Source organism: Gracilinanus agilis, chromosome 2, assembly GCF_016433145.1.
Source record: "Gracilinanus agilis isolate LMUSP501 chromosome 2, AgileGrace, whole genome shotgun sequence".
Taxonomy (NCBI): Eukaryota; Metazoa; Chordata; class Mammalia; order Didelphimorphia; family Didelphidae; genus Gracilinanus; species Gracilinanus agilis.
In genome coordinates this window covers 629,501,255-629,521,291 of record NC_058131.1, presented here as the reverse complement: position 1 = coordinate 629,521,291, position 20,037 = coordinate 629,501,255, and the positions used below count along the sequence as shown (strand labels likewise).

Here is a 20,037-nt window from a genome sequence, read left to right as displayed (position 1 = left end):
TTCTTCTGCTTTGGAACCAATACTTAAGTATTAATTCTAAGACAGAAGGTAAGGATTTTTTAAAAAGGATCATATAAGTCTTCTAGAACAACATGACAGAATAAAAAACCTTGAGTCCAAAATGAAGTGAATAATGGAGGAAAATTTTCAAGAACTTATGAGCATAGAAAATGAAATTATAGTTGAAAGAATTTACAGATAATCTTCATATTTGCCACCAGTGGAATCTTCCTTTTTTTAGATGAGATTTTCACCAGTTAAAATATATTAGAGACACCTTTGATTTTTAGCAACAAAGGTTAGAGTTAGGAAGTTTTTTTTTAAGTTTAATTGATGTCTTTTGTTTTCCACATGATAGTCATATCCTCCATCATATAACTGAACAACAACAAAAAAAACAGCTTAAGTGAAACAACCTACCTACAAAACAATCACATCTGACATGTACAACATTTAGCTATGCATCCTCCCACCTATAACTGTCATAAATCAACAGCAACATCAGGGATTAGGAAAGAGAAGGGAGAGAATTTGGAACTTGAGGTTTTAGAAAACTAATATTAAAAATTTTTTTACATGTTATTGGGAAAAATAAAATATTGGGAAGGATTTACCACTGCCAATAAAAAGCATTTATTAAATACACTATTTCCAAGTATCAGGCATTGTGCTAAGCTCTAAGGATACAAAGGTAAAAAATGGCCCCAACCCTCAGTGGGCACATACTTTCTAGTAAAGGAGACAACATGCAACCACTACATCCATACATAAACTGGAAGGTAATTCCAGCAGGGAAGGCATTAACACACTGAGGCTGGAATCCTGGAAAAGGTCTTTTGCAGAAGGTTGATTATGATCTGAATCTTGAAGGAAGCTAGAGAAGCCTAGAGTTGGAGGTAAGGAAGAAGAGCATTCAGGCATGAGGGACAGCCAATGAAAATAACTAGAAATGATAGATCAAATGTCATGTACAAGGAACTGCAAGCAGGCATCATCTGTATTAAAAGGATTTCTTAGCTAAATCTAGTTAAACGAAAAAATCTAATTATTCAGTCACCCCAAATTAATTCCCTGAGCATTCCTATTAATCAAGGCTTTACTGTACTCTCACTATAACTCAGCTATTTCATCCTTGACCTAGCCTTCTGTGGCAAAATGCCAGTTCTAAACTGAAACTTTTGTCTTTCTTCATATACACAGGACTTAACATAGGGTCTGATTATAAACCCTTGTTGGCAGACTAATTGATTCATGCTTTGATGTTCTCTATGCCTCCTTAAAAATGTCTGAATAAATTTTAGCATCCCTCTCAATAAGGGGTTCTTAACCTGGGGCAATGGGTCCCTAGATATATTTCAGATATATTGTGAATGTAGAGGAGAAAAAATACATTTATTTCAGTAGAATTGTCTTCCTTTATAATCTTATGAATTTAAAAACATTAGAGCAGATAATGGACAGAATTGAAAAACTTGAATCTACAATGGTAAGCATCATTAAGAGAAAGAGAGAGAGAGAGAGAGAGAGAGAGAGAGAGAGAGAGAGAGAGAGAGAGAGAGAGAGAAGAGAGAGAACAAAAGATTGGGAATTATTCTGAGAAGAGATCTACGGGTTTTACCAGCCTGCCAAAGGGGTAGAAGGGGTGGTCTATGACTCAATAAAGGATAAGAAATCTTGCAATTAAAACTGGTTCTAGAATTATATCAGCTAGTCAAATTCATTTCCCCATCAAACTCTAGGCTATGGGTTATGCTTCTAAGTTCCTTCTGGGTTTATTAGTGAAAGGTTAAAAGCTCATTTGAGACTGAAGACCTTTATTCCAAAACTTCCAATTCATCCTGCTCTTCCATTCTTGGCAAGAGCCCAGTTCTAGTTTAGTTTGATCATCAGTGCAAGGGGAAAATGTTCTGCTGTTCCTCTGTTAGGACTGTGTCAATGGTACAATACAAATCACTGGTGATGTCAGAGAGCTCAGACACACAGATTGAGCAGAACACCAGAGCTATTTTTTTTTTTGATGCTCAGATGACTTTATTAAGCAAGCTCATTTGTTAAATCACAGCTCTTGTCCTACCTCACATGCATTTAACCAAAGTACTACCACCACAAATGTCATTGCTACTTGAATAGTCCTACTTTGAGGACAATACCCTTCAAACCAAGCCTTTCAGAATCCAATAGTCTTCTAAGTAGGGAGGCTCAATCTGATACCAAGAGGGCAGGTCCAGGAAGACTCCTTTTTGAAGACTTTTCTTCAATGATATCTCTTTTGGTCCTTGATGATACAGGGCAAGTCACTGAACCCAAAGGAGAATCCAGATAGTACTAGCCACAGAGCAAGACACTGCAGTGGAAATAGATCAGGCTAGAGAGATCTTGGCCATCAGACCCAAAGGCAAAAGCAGTCCCTTCAACCCTTTGGTAGTGATTAGGTTAGTTCACCCAGGAGCCCACATGGTGAAATTTTGTGCATTTCATGTGTATATATTGACAGGAAGAGAGTCACAGTCCACAAATGCTGTTGCCCAGTACTCATCTAAGACTAGTTTGATGTTTGGGTCATTTCTAGTTATAACTTGTATTTTCATGTAAATTGGTTGATGCAGGAATTTCACAATTGGATACTGATTATCCCTATAAAGTTGACTTGTCTGGATAGCTCTAAAGGATTAAAGAAAGTCATCCTGATTCCACTGAGGCAACTGGAGAAGGACTACTGATGTTTGTTCTGACTATGAGTTCACTGCTGCTTTAATAGCATCTCATTGTCAGACTGAATTCACGGTATCTAGTGATTTTGCTCGGGGGGAGATCTACCCAAAGAGCATGTACTTCATTTTCATAGATAGCTTGTTCTCTTTCAAACTTTGCTCTTGTTCAACACCCACTCAGAGGTAGGTGAAGTTGAACCATCTCCTGAGATGGATCCTTAAAGGCTGGCTGGCAGTGGGTCCGGGTTCAAGGCTGGACTAGTTAGATGGTTATAGACCTCAAAGTCCATAAAATATGTGTGAAATGAATGTGAATGTGATTGTGACAATTGCCTCCCTTCCATTCACAGAGCACTTTGAATCTTTTCCAAACACTCTCAAAGCATAATCACTTTGTGATATAGGCACAAAAGTATTATTGAGCTTACTTAATTTTTTTTATTTAATTGAAGAATAATACAAATATTTCATAAGATTTAATAAATTACGTTGGCCACAGATTTTGCAAATGACTCATGAAATTGTCATTCTTTGTGGGTCTTTTGATTTCTATAGTAGCCAATATGTTTGAATATAGTTTTTAAATTACCTGTGGTGAGAACATATTTGGAAAAGAAATTATGGCTTTTTCAGATTCATTAAAAATAAATTTCAGACTTTAAAATATTGATATCTAGGGAAATAAATTTGATGATGAAGATGTGTGGCAAGTATCATTTTTTACCAATAGCTTTTTAGGATATTCTTTATTTATCAGGAAATATTCATAGTATTGGGCAGCGATGTTGTGCAATAGACAGAGTGCTAGGCCTAGACTCGGGAAGACTCATGCTCCTGACTTCAAATCTGGCCTCAGACAACTTACTAGCTGTGTGGCCCTGAACAAATCACTTTTGCCTCAGTTTCCTCATCTGAAAAATGAACTGGAGAAGGAAATGGCAAACTACTCCATTATCTTTGCCAAGAAAATCCCAAATGGGGTCATGAAAAGCTGGACAGTACTGAAATGTCTGAAAAACAACAAATTCATATGTCAAAAAGATGTTTGTTACCTACATTTTTCTGGAAGTAAATATGATTCCCATAATGAGATTAAAAATGTTATAAACAAGTATTTGTTGATTAACTTTTATGTTTCGCATAGTTAATTTTTATTTTTCATTTAACAAAGCATTTTAATTAACCTGTCCCTACCACAATCCATTCCTTTTACCATTGACAAAAAGACAAAACAAAGCCAAAAAATAAAGTAATAAGACCTAACTCCCACATTAGCCATATCTGAAAAAGATTTCATTTTGACTTGATTCAATTCCTTCTTTTTCTTACATAATTTTTTAATTAAATAATTTTTTCTAATTTTGTGTTATCTGCCTTTGTCTAGAAATCATTGAGCAGGGGTTCAGAGCTGTAAATATTAGTAAATGTTGGCTCATAATAATACAATTAACTAGAAAGTAGCAAGGGATTACAGGGCAGTATGGAAAGCTAGAGTGGGGGAAGTATTTTACACATATATTATTAATTCAAACATTTATAATAGAGAGAGTTTTAGGTACCAAGGGAATAGGATAGAAATTTTTATAGGGATAGGAGCAATGTGTCATCCTTTAAATCACATGGGTAGTTGATACTGATTTTTTAAATTGCCTTTGTACATTATAAATGTATGTTGTGTTGAATTGGATTGGACTGGAAGCTCCCAAATGACCCCCAGGGATGACTCCCTCTCTACCTTCCCTCCACCCCACATACCGAGTCTTATTTCTCTCCCCCAGTCAGTAGTGGTAGGCATCTTTCCTACTTCTTGACACAAATACAAAAATATCCTAGCTCTGGCTCTAAAGACAAATAAGCTGTTTACATAAATAACCACAATGAAAGGTAGACTGTAATAAGCACAGGAATAAAAGACATGCCAAAAAGTTTCTGAGGGATCATAGGAGGAAGTGACTACATCTATATTTTGGGGTACTGGTGATAATGTAGAAGAAGCAATTTCAAGGAAGTCTTCATGGAAAAGGTATTATTTGAACTGGGCTTTGAAGAATGGGTAGGATTCCACCAGATGAAGGAGAGGGAGATGGAATTCCACAGAAAGGGAATAAAATACACAAAAATACAAAGGCTGATTTTTCAATTTCTGTTAATCGTGTAGATTCTCAAATCCAACATGTCTCCTTGACAATGAGGAGACTCCCCTGAATGATCTCTTAGGTCCCTTCCAGGTCTAACATGCTCTGTACTTTAGGCTAGGATTTAAGATAAAGTGAGACAGGAGCCAGACTACATCCTCTTTGTTGTTGTTCACAATAACCATTCAAAATAAGAGACGATGGTAGAAGGTCTTTTTTTTTGTTGTTGTTGGAAATACTTAAACTCATCTTTATGGAGAATCAAATGGCTTTCTATTGTCTTGAAAACAGTAATTCAGACTATTCGTTATTTGTGGGATGAATTCTCAAAAATATACAAGTGTCCCCAAAATGGTTTCTGTCATTTCAACGTTCTTCCTTCCAGGAAACTCTTCAATCAGCAGAGAAAATAATCTCCAAAGTCAGGACTCAATTCTTCTTCCTTATTATTATACAGGACACCACTAGCATTCGGGTACTGTTAAATTGGGTGTCGTTCTAGCCTCTTCTCTTACCCTCACCCCAAATCCATATATCTGATCTGTTGCCAAATCTCCTCAGTCCTACCATCACAGCTCTCAAAGTTTCTCCTCCTCTCTCATCATTCATAAGGGAGAAAGAGCTTGCTTTCTTGGATGATGAAGATACTTCTGATTTGCCTCCGAATCACAGAACTCATTAGCAACCGAGATGCAATTAGACCTCTCCAATGTTTTCTCATTGAGTTTTCAATAAAATAAGATCGGGATAAATGGTAGTGTAAGTAATTTTTTTTAAACTCTTACCTTCCATCTTAGAATCAAAACACTAGTGGTTCCAAGGTAGAAGAGCAGTAAGGGCTAGGCAATAGGGGTAAGTGACTTGCCCAGGGCCACACAGCTAGGAAGTGTCTGGAACCAGATTTGAAACTAGGACCTTCTGTCTCTAGTCCTGGCTCTCAATCCACTGAGCCACCCAGCCGCCCCCAATAATTCTTATTTTTTTCCTTGAGGTAGCCACATAAGGAAGCCAGGGTAGTTGAGCTATGGGGCCAACAAGGTAGCAGTCTTGAACAACAGTAAACATTACTCCAGCCAACAAGGTAGCAGTCTTGAACAACAGTAAACATTACTCCAGCCTTCCACCTTGAGTCTGTCTACAGACAGGAGATATGAGCACAACTTCTGGGAAAAAAAGCAAAAAGGGAAAACAAGAAAGACTAGATGGGCAGTTGAGGCCTTGATATCTGGAATCAGGAGTGTTTGAGGGCTGATTGTGAAATTTTCAGTGTAAGCATTTACATCTGGAAATGGACAAATGCTACAAGTCAGGACTTTGATGGTGTCTTGATTATATAGACTTAAGAAAGTGATAGAGAAAATGTTAATAATGCAGATTTAATCAAAGAGTATATTCTGGGTACTTTTTCCCCAACAAGCAGATTATTAAGTATTTTCCAAACATACCACTGACTAGGAGGATCTGGTGTAAACTTTAAATACAGGTGAGGGGGATGAGAATAAGATTCCTCAAAGATTAGGTAGGAATCCAGAATCTGAAAGGTCTACAAAGGCAGGGAAGAGCAGGAACAAGCTGCTCAGCAGAATCAGGAAGGGCTGAGGGGTGTTAGACAGACAGGTTGTCACTTGCTCTGAAGAGTTGATTGATTTCTGAGCTCTGATAAAAACTCCCCTAGATTAGAGGGTGCTTAACCTAAGGTGCATGGACTGTGTTATTATTAAAGTAAATATAGATGGATAGTATAAGAAGTATTAATATTTTAATTAAGGCCATGTTGGTAAAATAAAGATGACCACATGCCTAATTCTAATTCAAATTCCCCTTCATACCTTCTGCCCACCTGGCTCTCTCCTACCAAAGAGCCTGCCTCCAATCACCTCAGGAGTCTTATACTGTTCTTTTACGTAATCACACTTCCTGTCTACCTGCATTACAAGAGTAATCATGGGAAATGTAGTTTCACCTAGTCCCTTCTCATACCAAGCTCTACTGGGTTTCCTTGGTTACCAGGCAAACACTTCCATAAGGAAAAGTAGCTAAGGAATCACAGCCCATTTTAGCAGGTAGGGACTGACTGGCCTCTCAAGGAGAGAGTTCAAGGAGCATTTTCAACCACACTGAAAGACAGCAGGAAGAAGTCTGTGTTCTTGAAGGCATGAGCAGATTCATTCCATCCCTTACCTCAAAAAAGGAGGAGAAAGGGGAAGCAAAGATCTTAGAAGTACAGATATGATATCATAGTCAAGAAGCCAGGGCAGAGGTATTCCATGCCAGGTCCTAATTTAGCATATATCAGTTCCTTCTGGTTCCTATCACAATATCTTCTGAAACTGGACAATGACTGATTAACTTTTAATTTGAGGAAGGAGGAATAGAGTAAGAGAGGGATGATAACGGAGTGGAGGGTTACTCTCTAATAGGGAGAGGAATTCTTCTGGAATTCCTACAAACACATTTCCACATTGTCCAGTGGGGAATCATCTTATTGAAAGGTTTACTGCTTAAGATAACAAGAAGGTGACCTCACCAGGATCTGTGAGCTTAAAAAAAAATGGAGCTAGATCAGAAATGCCAGGAAGTCATCTGTCTGAATAGCAAAAGTCAGAGGCACCAGAATGAATGACTTCACTGGCCACACAAACCCAGAGTTAATTTCCAGGCTTCTCTAGGTCCTCGATAGCATGTTTCCTTGCTGAAGCCACAGGTTTTTGAAGTCCTGTTTGCAGTGTGGGGAGGGATTCTCCCTTTATCAAATTATAAATCTTCTGTTTATCTTTCATATAATCTTTCTTATGGCCAAAGTACAAATACTCAGTAAGGCAGGCCAGTCTCTGCTTAGGAATAGAGGGGACGGGACCCAATTGGAAGAAGAATAAGTATAACCTGAAAAGCCAGGTCAGGTTCGTAACAAGTTGTTTGAAATAATGAAATCCAAAGCCCTAGAATGTGTGAGGCGACTATTGGCCAGAGTTGATTCTCAAGCCAGGAAAGTCAATCCTAGAACAGAAGGAAAGGGCAAGAGACAGACAGAGTAATGGGTAAGGTGAACTTACAATCAGGAAGACCTGGGTTCAAATTCTGTGCCACATACTTATTAACTATATGACCTGGGTTAAGTTACTTAACTTGTCTGCACCTTAGTTTCTTCATCTGCAAAAGGATAGAGGTTAGACCAGAATGGTTTCTTTGGCCCCTTCTATTACAAGATTTATGATCTTATGTCAAGGTAACAAGCATTTTTGGACATGTTAAATGCTGGGGATACAAATACAAACAAAAAGAAAGACAGTCCCTGCCTTAAAGGAGTTTATTTTCTTACAGGAGGAAGATAATACACAAGGATGTCAGAAGCAAAATCTGGTGAGGAAGGAGAGTTGGCTAGCTTGTTGTTTTTATTCAGTCATTTCAGTCCTGTCTGACTCTTCATAACTCCATTTGCGATTTCCCCAGCAGATAACTGAAGGGGTTCATCATTTCTTTCTCCAGCTCATTTGATAAATGAAGAAACTGAGGCAAATGGGGGAAATGACTTGCCCAGGTACATACAACTAATAAATATCTGAGGCTGGATTTGAACTCACAAATGAGAAGAGTCTTCCTGATTCCAAGCCCAGTGCTCTACAGTGCTACCTTGGCTAGCCTGACCCCTTCCTAAAATGGAGACCTTGGGTGGAACTCACCAACGAAGATGGGGAATGGCATGGCAGAAAGAGTTTCAGGGTAAGAAAGCTATAGGGGTTGGGGGATATCCCGGGATGACATGGCAACTAAGGGGCAATCCAAGTCCAGCAAGTCAGTCCAAAAGGGAATTGTTCAATATATTTCCCCAATGTCTTTTCTTTTTATGACTACTGCTCACATTCCCAGACCCTGTTTTTTCCTGGTCAGAAAAGAGATTTGCTGCGCCCACATCTGTCTTTGTTGCATATCAGACCATGGCCTGATGGCAAGAGGACTCAGACTTCACCAATTTAAAGTACACTGGCTAGCAGAGCTGAAGGGGACCTTTGAGATGATCCAGTCCCGTTTCCCCTATGCACTGATCCAGGAACCAGCGTTGAGTTTTTTTTTAAAAAGAGGCAATAGCAATTGCCCCAAGATGACATGACTAAGCTGTGACAATGAGGCTAGATGCCAGGTGTCCTTCCTCCCACTACTCTGTTCTTTCTTTAAAGCAAGTGATCAGTTTTCAATAAGAAGCCTTTTCTTTTGCAGGGCCAGCCTCTTCTCAGGAAGAAGAAATGGATACTTCCCCTCTACATCACTGGCAACAGAAATACATCATGTGGATATGGCATCCTCATTGGGGTGCAAGAAGGGACTGATAATTTATAGAGAGATCTATATATCATCATTCTTACCATGAATTATCTCTCTTTTAAAAAAAAAATAAACCCTTACCTTCCGACTTTGAATCAATACTGTGTATTGGTTCCAAGGCAAAAGAACAATTAGGGCCAGGCAATGGGGGTTAAGTGACTTGTCCAGGACCACACAGCTAGGGAGTGCCTGAGGTCAGATTTGACCCCAGGACCTTCCATCTCTAGTCCTGGCTCTCAATCCACTGAGCCACCTAGCTGCACTCCTTCCCATAAATTCTTGCAGATTTTCCAGCAAATCTAGAGAAGGATATGGGATGCCAGGATCTCTGATTTCATTTGAATGGGGAACTTCTAGTGTGGAAATTTTCTCTATGGAGGCGTCCCTAAATCTGAGGAAAAGTCTTAAAACTACTGGATTGTTTTCACTAACTGCCACGAGAGGGAGCTCTAAGGCCAGATTATTGGGAATATTGACCAGTCAGGGTATCCTACTCAATTTTGGTTGTTTCTTAAGCAGATGTTTTCATGAGGAAGAATAATACCTTTAGGGAAAGAATATTTCTGCTTTTCATGTCCTGAAAGAGATGGAAGAAAATTCAAGATTCAGGAATAATCCATGAATATGAGAGTAATGAAGTAACTCACTATACATACTAAACTATTTCACCAAAACCAATATTTCTAATAACTGAAATGAGGTCTCCCATCCCTCCAAAAGACCCTGTTGACCCTCAAAGAGAGAAAGGCTGAGGTTCTTAGGAGCACCATCTTCCACAAAAAATCTTTGTGGCACCCCACAAACACCTGTTAGATCCCAAATCTCGCTATCTTCCAAATTACAGTAGGGAACACTATCACTGTATGTGCTGGATCACAACAGTTCACTTTAGTAGAGTTAGAAGACATAAGTTTTATTGGTCATTTCTTGTTCCTCACAAAAGACATCCCTTCTCTTGCCTCTGCCCTTGTATAAAAGTGCTCCCCATGCCTAGAATGTACCCTTTCTTCCCCTCTGCCTTGTAGAATCCCCTAACTCCCTTCAACACTCAACTCAGTGCTTCCTCCTACATGAGCTCCTTCCTGACCTTTCCCATTTCTCCTTCACCTTAGTTATTGGTATTCTCTCCCTTGACATTCCTTTTTATTTCTTTGTTATTATATACTTCTGATTTATTTGTGCACAAGTTGTATCCCCACCCAGAAGATTATAAACTTATGGACAGGGTCATTGTTTTTTAATATTCCTGGTAGTTAAACACAATATGTAACTAAGAAATATTTGCTTAATTGAATCCTTGTTGTCATTTTTGTCATCATCATCATTCAATAATATGATTGTGAAGATGATGATGACAAAAATTATTCCTGTGAAAGTACAGAGACTGTGATTATGAGGAAATAGAATCCAAGAAGTGCCCCTGCAATCTTTGGTTTCATTCTTTGTTGTTTTTATATTTTGTTATTTAGTTTGTCCATGACCTGGTAGAGATCTTGAGTAGTTGTTCCCCAGGGAGGCTTTCCAGGTTCAACACTGAACACAAATCAACTTTGGGAGTTCAAGCTGAAGGACAAGTGAAGATAACTTGTTTCGAAGGATAGACACTGCTCTCCCCTTATACACATGAGATCGGAGTCATGAGAAATGCTGGACAAGCTGAAGCATCTCAGGCATTAGCTTTGGCTTTTAAAAAAAGCTACTTGCTATAAATATTTTTGTGCAAGTCTGTTTATCTATGATCTCTTTGGGGTATAATCCCAGCAATGGTATGGCTGGATCAAAGGGCAGGCATTCTTTTATCGCTCTTTGGGCATAGTTCCAAATTGCCATCCAGAATGGTTGGATCAGTTCACAACTCCACCAGCAGTGCATTAATGTCCCAATTTTGCCACATCCCCTCCAACATTCATTACTCTCCCCTGCTATCATTTTAGCCATTCTGCTAGGTGTGAGGTGGTACCTCAGAGTTGTTTTGATTTGCATTTCTTTAATTATTAGAGATTTAGAACACTTTCTCATGTGCTTATTGATACTTTTTATTTCTTTATCTGAAAATTGCCTATTCATGTCCCTTGCCCATTTATTAATTGGGGATTGGCTTGATTTTTTATGCAATTGATTTAGCTCTTTGTATATTTGAGTAATTAGACCTCTGTCAGAATATTTTGTTATAAAGATTTTTTCCCAGTTTGTTGTTTCCTTTCTGATTTTGGTTGCATTGTTTTTCTTTGTACAAAACCTTTTTAATTTAATATAATCAAAATTATTTATTTTACATTTTGTAATTTTCTCTAACTCTTGCTTGGTTTTAAAATCTTTCCTTTCCCAGAGATCTGACAAGTATACTATTTTGTGTTCACCTAATTTATTTACAGTTTCCTTCTTTATATTTAAGTCTTTCACCCATTCTGAATTTATCTTGGTGTATGGTGTGAGATGTTGATCTAAACCTAATCTCTCCCATATTGTTTTCCAATTTTCCCAGCAGTTTTTGTCAAATAGTGGATTTTTGTCCCAAAAGTTGGGCTCTTTGGGTTTATCATACACTCTTGCTGATATCACTTACCCCAAGTCTATTCCACTGATCCTCCCTTCTATCTCTTAGCCAGTACCATATTGTTTTGATGACCACTGCTTTATAGTATAGCTTAATATCTGATACTGCTAAGCCACCTTCCTTCACGTTTTTTTTTTCATTATTTCCCTTGATATTCTTGAACAGACTTGCACAAAAATATTTATAGCTGCCCTCTTTGTGGTGGCAAAAAACTGGAAAGCAAGGGTATGCCCTTCAATTGGGGAATGGCTGAACAAATTGTGGTATCTGTTGGTGATGGAATACTATTGTGCTCAAAGGAATAATAAACTGGAGGAATTCCATGTGAACTGGAAAGACCTCCAGGAATTGATGCAGAGTGAAAGGAGGAGAGCCAGAAGAACACTGTACACAGAGACTGGTATACTATGGTAAAATCGAATGTAATGGACTTCTCTGCTAGCAGCAATGCAATGACCCAAGACAATTCTGAGGGATTTATGGAAAGGAACACTACCCACATTCAGAGGAAGAACTACAGGAGCAGAAACACAGAAGAAAAACAACTGTTTGGACACTTGGGTTGATGAGGACATGATTGGAGATGTAGACCTGAAAAGACCACACCCATGTAACTATCAATAATGTGTAAATAGGTCTTGACTGACCACGCATAATAAAACCAGTGAAAATGCGAATTGGCAACTGTGAGGGGGCGGGGGGGGGGGGGAGGGTTGTGGGGCTGAAGGGGAAAGTAAAAACATGACTTATGTAACCATGGAAAATTTTTCTAAAAATAAAAAATTATTAAAAACAAAAAGCTACTTGCTACAGTTATAGTTATTCAAAGCATGTGAATATAGACTCCCAGGGTTCCTTTCCTTCTGGAAAAGGCTTTATCTGATTGAAAAGGTATCCTTGGTTTGCCTCTTTGCTGTCCACAGCAGCCTTCAGTTGACCAAATGTGAATCATTCTCTGGACCATTTGGGTAGGGCCAAACAGCATAGCTAGACTTTCTTCACAGTCAGATCTGGAGGGAACTGATTTCTTCCACATGATCATATACCTCACTCATCTGTCCCCAAGGCAAAGATTTTAAATATGCATTTTGATACAACTATCTGGATTTATGACAGCCTCTGAGAGCCTTGTACCCCCATACATAGAAATCATGACTGTCCCTTTACTTCTATTACATAGGACAGCCTAGAGATTAGCAATTTATAGGAGATGATTAAGGTTACTTGTCTTGCCCATTAAATGATGCAAACATCAGCCACTCTTTCAATAAACTAGTATGAGAAAACAACAAACTATAAGGTATTAAGACATTGCAGCAGTGGAGGAATATAAAATTGAGAAATATAGCCTTAAGTCCTCAAGCCAAAAGGTAGAGGGATTCTCTACAACTAGGGATGTCCATCAGATGCTTCTGTACTCAGATGGCATTACCTTGATGGCATCAAGCCCCAGAATACTACAGATCATCTTCAAAGGTATTCATCACTATTCAATAGAGATTAACCTAATAATCCAAACAGCAAAAACTATGAAGAGGGATGAATTCTTCTGCTCAAATTATAAGATGCAGACAAATGGACAGCTCAGTGACTTATTCTATCCAAACATGTCTTAGGACAATCCATCTGCATTGTCTTCTTTCATAACTGAAAAAGAAAGTAGGCTTCATTGAATTTAGGAAATTGTAATATTTTTCAATGTTCCCAACTTGTTTTCCTCATACACACACAAATCCTTTTAATACACCAGTATTTCCCTATATGTATTTTTATTTTTTTAATATGCCAGTATTTCCCTAGAATTCCAAGAAGATCAATAACAAAAAGAAGTACACCAAAATATTTATAACAACCTTCTTTTGTAGCAGCAAATATGACTATATAAAGCACCTTAATTGCCAAAGAATGAGAATTGGGGAAATTGTAGTTGACCCAGAGAGCATATTGATTGTAGGTAAATGACAGTGAACTTGCATGTAAGAAGGGGTATAAAAGATACTATCAAAGAAATGTATGGTAAGAAAAAGACAATAAGAATAAGAGAAAGCTTGAGTGCTATACAAGTAACCATAACACTTTAAAAGACCTAAAGAGGTGGAACTATAAATTTGTCTGCCCGTTCTGGAAACAAGTTTGGAATTATGTACAGAAAGTGACATCCTAACTTAGAAGTTCCATTCCTAGACATAAAATCCCAAGAAGATCAATGACAAAAAGAAGTGCACCATATACACCAAAATATAACAACCTTTTTTTTTGTAGTAGCAAAGAACTGGAAACAAAGTAGATGCCTATGAATTGGAGAATGACTAAGTAAGTTGTCCCTGAACATAATGGAATACTAAAAATAATGAATCTGATGCATACAGGGAAGCATGGAAAGAATGATATAAATTGATGAAAAGTAAAGTAAGCAGAACAAGGAAAACAAGATACCCAATAACTACAACAATGTAAATGGAAACAACAAAAATAAAACAAGCCAAACTGAATGTATTGTTGTAGAGTCATATCTGACTCTTCATGACTCTATTTTGGAGTTTTCTTGGCAAATTTCCTTCTCTAGATCTTAGAGATAAGGAACCTGAGAAAAACAGGATGAAGTGATTTGCCCAAGGTCACAAAGCTAATAAGAGTCTAAGGTTGGATTTGAACTCATCTTTTTTTACTCCAGGCCCAGCACTCTATTCATTGAATTGCCCACACTGAATACAGTGCAATTATAATAACCAAATTTGACCCCAAAGAAAAATTACTAAGAGGAACTTCATACTTTTAAAAATTCAAGTTTTAATTTATTTTCAAATTCACCTTCTACTCCTCCTTCTCTCCCCCACCACCACCACTGAGGGGGAAAAATATTGCAAACATTATAGTCAAGCAAAAATTCTCATGTTAGCCTTATTCAAAAATAAAAGCCTTGATTTGTACTCTGCATCTATTATTTCTATATCTGGAGGTGGGTGGTATGTTTCATCTTCAGTCCTCTGGAATTGTGTTATGTTGACCAGAGTTCAAAAATCTTTAAAAATTGTTTGTCTTTATAATATTGCTGTTATAGAAATTATTTTTCTTGTCCTGTTCACTTCATTCTGCATCATTTCATACAAGTTTTCCCATGTTTCTTTTCTTCCTTCCTTTCTTCCTCTCTCTCTCCCTCTCTCCTTCCCTCCCTCCCTCCTTGCTTTTTTTCTTTCCTTCCTTTCTTCCTTTCTTCCTTCCTTCCTTCCTTCCAGATTAAGTTATTGTTCTCCCCACTAAGCATTTATAGGATGACATGGATGAGAATGAAAGGGGATTCATGTGTTATGCTCCATTTGGGAAGAGGGAATACTCATATTGATGAGATCATAGATCCACCAAAATAATAATTTTGTGTAGTAGATAGAGCAGGCATCCTCTTCATTTCACAGATGAAATAGTTAAAAACCAAAGCATCCTTGCAGAGATTACATAGCAGGACAATGCTAAAATTCCAGTAGATCATCTGCATTTGTGAAAATGGCTCAGCAAGCAGAGTTTATCAAGTAAATAGTAATCTTTTTTCTATAAGTGCACATGCACATACACACACAAACCAATATTTCACATGTTTTTAAAAATTACATCTACATTGTTTTTAGCTTTAATCAAAGAGTCTTATCACTGGATTTGTCCATCATCCATTGCTTCCTTGATGGCCATTTGTGGTTTCTGAGAAATCAGTGTATAATCTTTCAATTCCATCTTTAATGTTGGAATCATAAAAGTATCCTAGATTTGGGGCTGGAAGGGATTTGGATGTTACTTAATCCAATTCTCTCATTTTATAAATGAGGAAATGAAGCCCAGAAAAGTTGAGTAATGTCCAAGATCAATATATCTGATTGACATTTTTTCTAAGCCTTTTTTTGTCACTCAAATAAATGATGCATGGAGTCATATATTTGGAGCTGAAAGAAACTTAAAAGTCATGTGGTCTTGACTGCTGCTTTCAGATAGATAAGAGATTATTATTTCCACTTACATATGATCCATATATACTACTAAAAACTACAAAGTTTAAATAGCTTATGCTAGGTTATACAGCTAGAAAATGGTAAATAATGGTGTCATAATTTAGGGCAATCTCTGGTTTTATCTGGCCTGGTCTTTCTCTGTTCAACAAGATGTCTATTCCCTAGTTATCCTCTAGCTTTTCTTCCTTGTCTTTTTCTGGAATTCCCTTCCTCCACTACTACCTCCACCCTTTCCCCCAAATCTATTGTAGAGTGGAAACTCCTAGGTTCTTATCTGATTTCTTTTTGCCTATGACCTTAGGGAAACTAATCAGACTTGCCTAAGACGTACCTGTCCCTAGCTATAAAACACCTGAGCTTCTCTTATCTTGGAATGACCCTAACCTTGGAGTTTAATAAGCTTCCAGGAACCAAGGGCTACATAAGCTGCCATGAATCATTGCCCTAGAAGTCTCATCAAAAGTGTAGTCTATATAGCCTTATATCAAGTCCTGAGACCAGCCTCTTATTAGACCAAGATAAACTCCTTCTTAGAGACATGTTCTGAAAACCATTGTGCCCAAGACTCTGGTGATATTCCTAATTTTATTCCTTCCCTTCCCCATTTCTAATCCCTCTCTGGAGGGCTCAGTCCCTGTCCCTGAATGAGGGAATTGGCTCCATTGTGAAGATGGAGAGTGTGAGTACAATGACCTAGTATCTTTGTCTTCTTGTCTCTATTTTCCACTCCTTTGGGTGTCTCCATTTAAGAGATATGGCCTTTTCTTTGAGGTCTTCCCTTAAATATGGCAAATATTACTGTCAGAATTGACCAACTCCTCTAATTCTTCTGCAAAATCCCTTAAGTCCTAGTATGGACCCTGGTAAATGGATTCCATTAAGCATGGTAGTATGATGGAAAGAAAACTGAACCAAGAGTTAGGGAACTAGTTTCCTCTGCCTTTGAGCAAGGCGTTTTGCTTCCTTAGATCTCATTTGCTCATCTGTAAACTGAGGAAACTAAAGAAAATTATCTCTAAGGTCCCTCTTGGTCCTGAAATCCTTGGATTCATTTATGCTACTTTTCAGAGGAATTAATAAAAAATAGAATCTTCAAGGAAGAGCTCCTAGAATCAAAGATTTAGAGCTAGAAGGAAGTTTAGGGGTCCCTGAGTGAAACCTTTCATTTTACTAATAAAAGAAACTACTGTTGTTTGAGATTAAATGACTTACTCACAGGTTACCCAGCTAGTAAGTGCCTGAGATGGGATTTAAATGCAGTTCTTCCTGATTCCAAGGTCAACACTCCATCCACCAGGCCACACCATTGTTACATTCTCAGAGGGCTAAGGGCATGTGGGATGTTGGGAAATTCAATGGCTGGGGAGGTAATAAACAAGCTTTATTTTCCATTTTTGTTAACACTTGCTCCTGACAATGTCACGATTTGGGAGAAAATATAAAAGAATTGGCACATCAAAGAGACAGTGTGAATGAACAAGGAGGCAAAGCTTCCTACGCAGAGAGGCCTTCCATTCTTTGTCCCAGCTCCTTGGCTCTGTACAACTGGTGCCATGAAATGGCAGAGATGGATACATTTCAGGGACAGGCTTCAGCTTGTAATGTAGTTAGCGGTAAATAGCATTTTGGAGAGCTGGGAAGCGTTCCGCCAAGTAATTTGTTTTTTAAATAGCTATGTGAGTTTGTCTACAGTGTGATTTCCATTCCGCTGGAGCAGAAGGTGGTGTTTCTTTTGTTTATAGTATTAGTGTTATATTATTGTTGATCTCATTGTTCCTATTTGTGACATGTTTACCTCAGTGGGACAGTCATTGTAGAAGGCAAGTTGGAAGCCAATCTACACACCAAATATGCAGAAGTAAAGAAAAAGGCTCCAATTTCTCCTGCCGAGTGCATATTACTCCTCACTTGGATTGTTAAATTCTAATTATAGGCTGTTGATCCCCGTTAGAACCATTTATAAGCCTAAACACAGTTCTGCAAGGTCCTTTGCTGATAGGTGTGTTCAATGCCCATTGTTGTGTAAATGCCACATTTGGGGCCTTGGACAGTTTGGATTTCTCCAGGAGAGCTTTAGAAAAAATGGACTAAGTATGACTAAGGACAGAACTAGGCAAGAAGGGTTCATCCTCCTCTTGACACATAGTTATTGCAGAATTGTTGGCAGCCTGGGGACATAGCAGCCCTGAAGGTGATGGCTACGAAAAGGCCAGCTTCTGAAGCTAGTTACTGCTAATTTATTAATCCTTGAATTTTAGTTCAATTGATGAAGGAGGAGATGAAGGCTTTAAGAATTGAAGGGATTTCCCCAAGGTCACACTGTCCTCAGAAAGGCCAGGTCTCCCGACTCCCAACTAGGTACTCTTCCTTCATTAAAACCTCAAGGGAGTTGTTAGGTACTCACTATCTAGAATGAAACAGTGACATAATAATTATCCAGTGCACAGGCCCAATCTCCTGAGAGAAATAAGAACCAGGATACTCAATGAGCCCCCCATTAACAGGAACCCAATTATTTTACCAGCACCATCAATTAGCCAGAACTTAGCCTCCATTTTATGGAGTCAAATGACAATAAAATAAGCTAATATCAAGCATTTAACAGAAAAATCTAAATTCTAGGGTATGTCCTGGAATTAGCCAGTATTCAACCCAGTCACTTTCCTGGCTAAAGTTATGGCAGTTAACATTCAGAGTCATGATCTGAAGGGCTATAAAGATTCTGAGCTCAGATCCAGTCTGCCCTCCTTCATTTTATAGATAAAGAATCAAACCCAGAGTGCAAGAGTGAACAAAATCCAGTATCCAACATAAAAGAACTTATGTTCTCCTACTGTAGTGGGTATGGAGATTAGAATGCAACATTTATACAGATAGGTAAATACAAGACAATGTGAGGAGAGAGAGAATATGGAGTATATAAGGAAATACTTCCTTGAGCAGGTAAGCAAAGTACCTCATCTAAACAGTGAAGGAAATTAAGGATTCTAAGAGATGAAGGTGAGGAGAGAATAGTTTGCAGGCTTTCAGGAAAACCTATGCAATATACAATTTGGAGAATAGGAAATAAGCCACTTTGGCCACAGTATAGAGTGTGTGTGTGTGTGTGTGTGTGTGTGTGTGTGTGTGTGTGTGTGTGTGTAGTATAAAGGAATTAATGTGGAATAAGACAGGAAAGGTGCTTACCTGGAAGCAGACGGTCAAGAACTTTGAATACTAAGTTGAGGAGGCTATATTTTATCATAAAGGCAATTAGGGAACCACTCCACTGAAGATTTTTTTTGGCAAAAAAAGTGATCTGGTCAGAGATATACTTTTAGATTATTTCAGCAACTTTGTGTAGATAGACTAGGAAAGCAGGGAGACAAAATAGGAGGCTATTTCAACAGTCCAAGAAAGGGGATGAATAGCTGAATTAGGGTAGTAGCAAAAGTAATGGAGAGGTCAAATTTAAAAGATTTTTGTGGAGGTAGAATTAATGAAACTGGTGATGGATTCGATATGGAAGTGAGGGAGAGGTAAGAGTTGGGGATTATTCCTATACTATGTACCTGAGTAACAGTATAGTTTAACATAGTATAGAGTAACATAGTATAGTGAGGATAGTGGCAGTATTCTCACTAGAATCAGAGATATTTAGAGTAGGGGTACATTGTGGGGAGAGAAGGAGAGAAAATGATCTTTGTTTTTGGACATAAATTTGAGCTATCTATCTGGACATTCAGGTGTAGATATCCAGCAAGTAGTCTATGATATGGGATTGGAGTCCATGATGTCCAATTGTCTACAATATGATTTTCATTCCACTGGAGCAGAAAGTGGTGTTTCTTTTCTTTATGATATTACTGTTCTATTATTGCTGATCTTATTGTTCCCATTTGTGACATGTTAGATTATTCACTTGCAAAAATGAATAATATGGAAATATGTTTTGAGTGATAATACATATACAACCTAGATTGAATTGTTTATCAGCTCCAGGAGGAAGGAGGGAAAAAGGGAGGGAGACAACATAAATCATATAAATTTGGAAAACTTGTGTGTAAATTTGATATTAAAATAAGATAAAAATTAAAATAAATAAAAATTAAAAAAATTTAAGGAAAGTTGGAAGCCAGAAGAGAGGTTAAAGCTAGCCCAGTAGATTTAAGAGTAATTTGCATCAAGATAATAATTTAATCTAGAGCTGATGAGAGGAGAGAAGAGATCCAAAGATCAGGGAAGACAGAGTATCCAGGTTTAGGATTTGATCAAGAAATCAGAAGTTGTAGAGAGTCGATTGTGTAATCACAGGCAAATCATTTAACCTCTTGATG

General features: G+C 37.9%; 1 protein-coding gene across 1 annotated transcript in view; it reads right to left on the bottom strand.

Moving 5' to 3' along the window:
* The window catches only part of KCNK18 (potassium two pore domain channel subfamily K member 18), a 39,074-nt gene extending 21,457 nt beyond the window's left edge, over positions 1–17,617 (bottom strand). The window contains 1 exon segment of the mRNA XM_044660185.1: positions 17,517–17,617. Coding sequence (XP_044516120.1) covers positions 17,517–17,617 — 101 coding nt within the window.
* Positions 17,618–20,037: the final 2,420 nt, after the last annotated feature.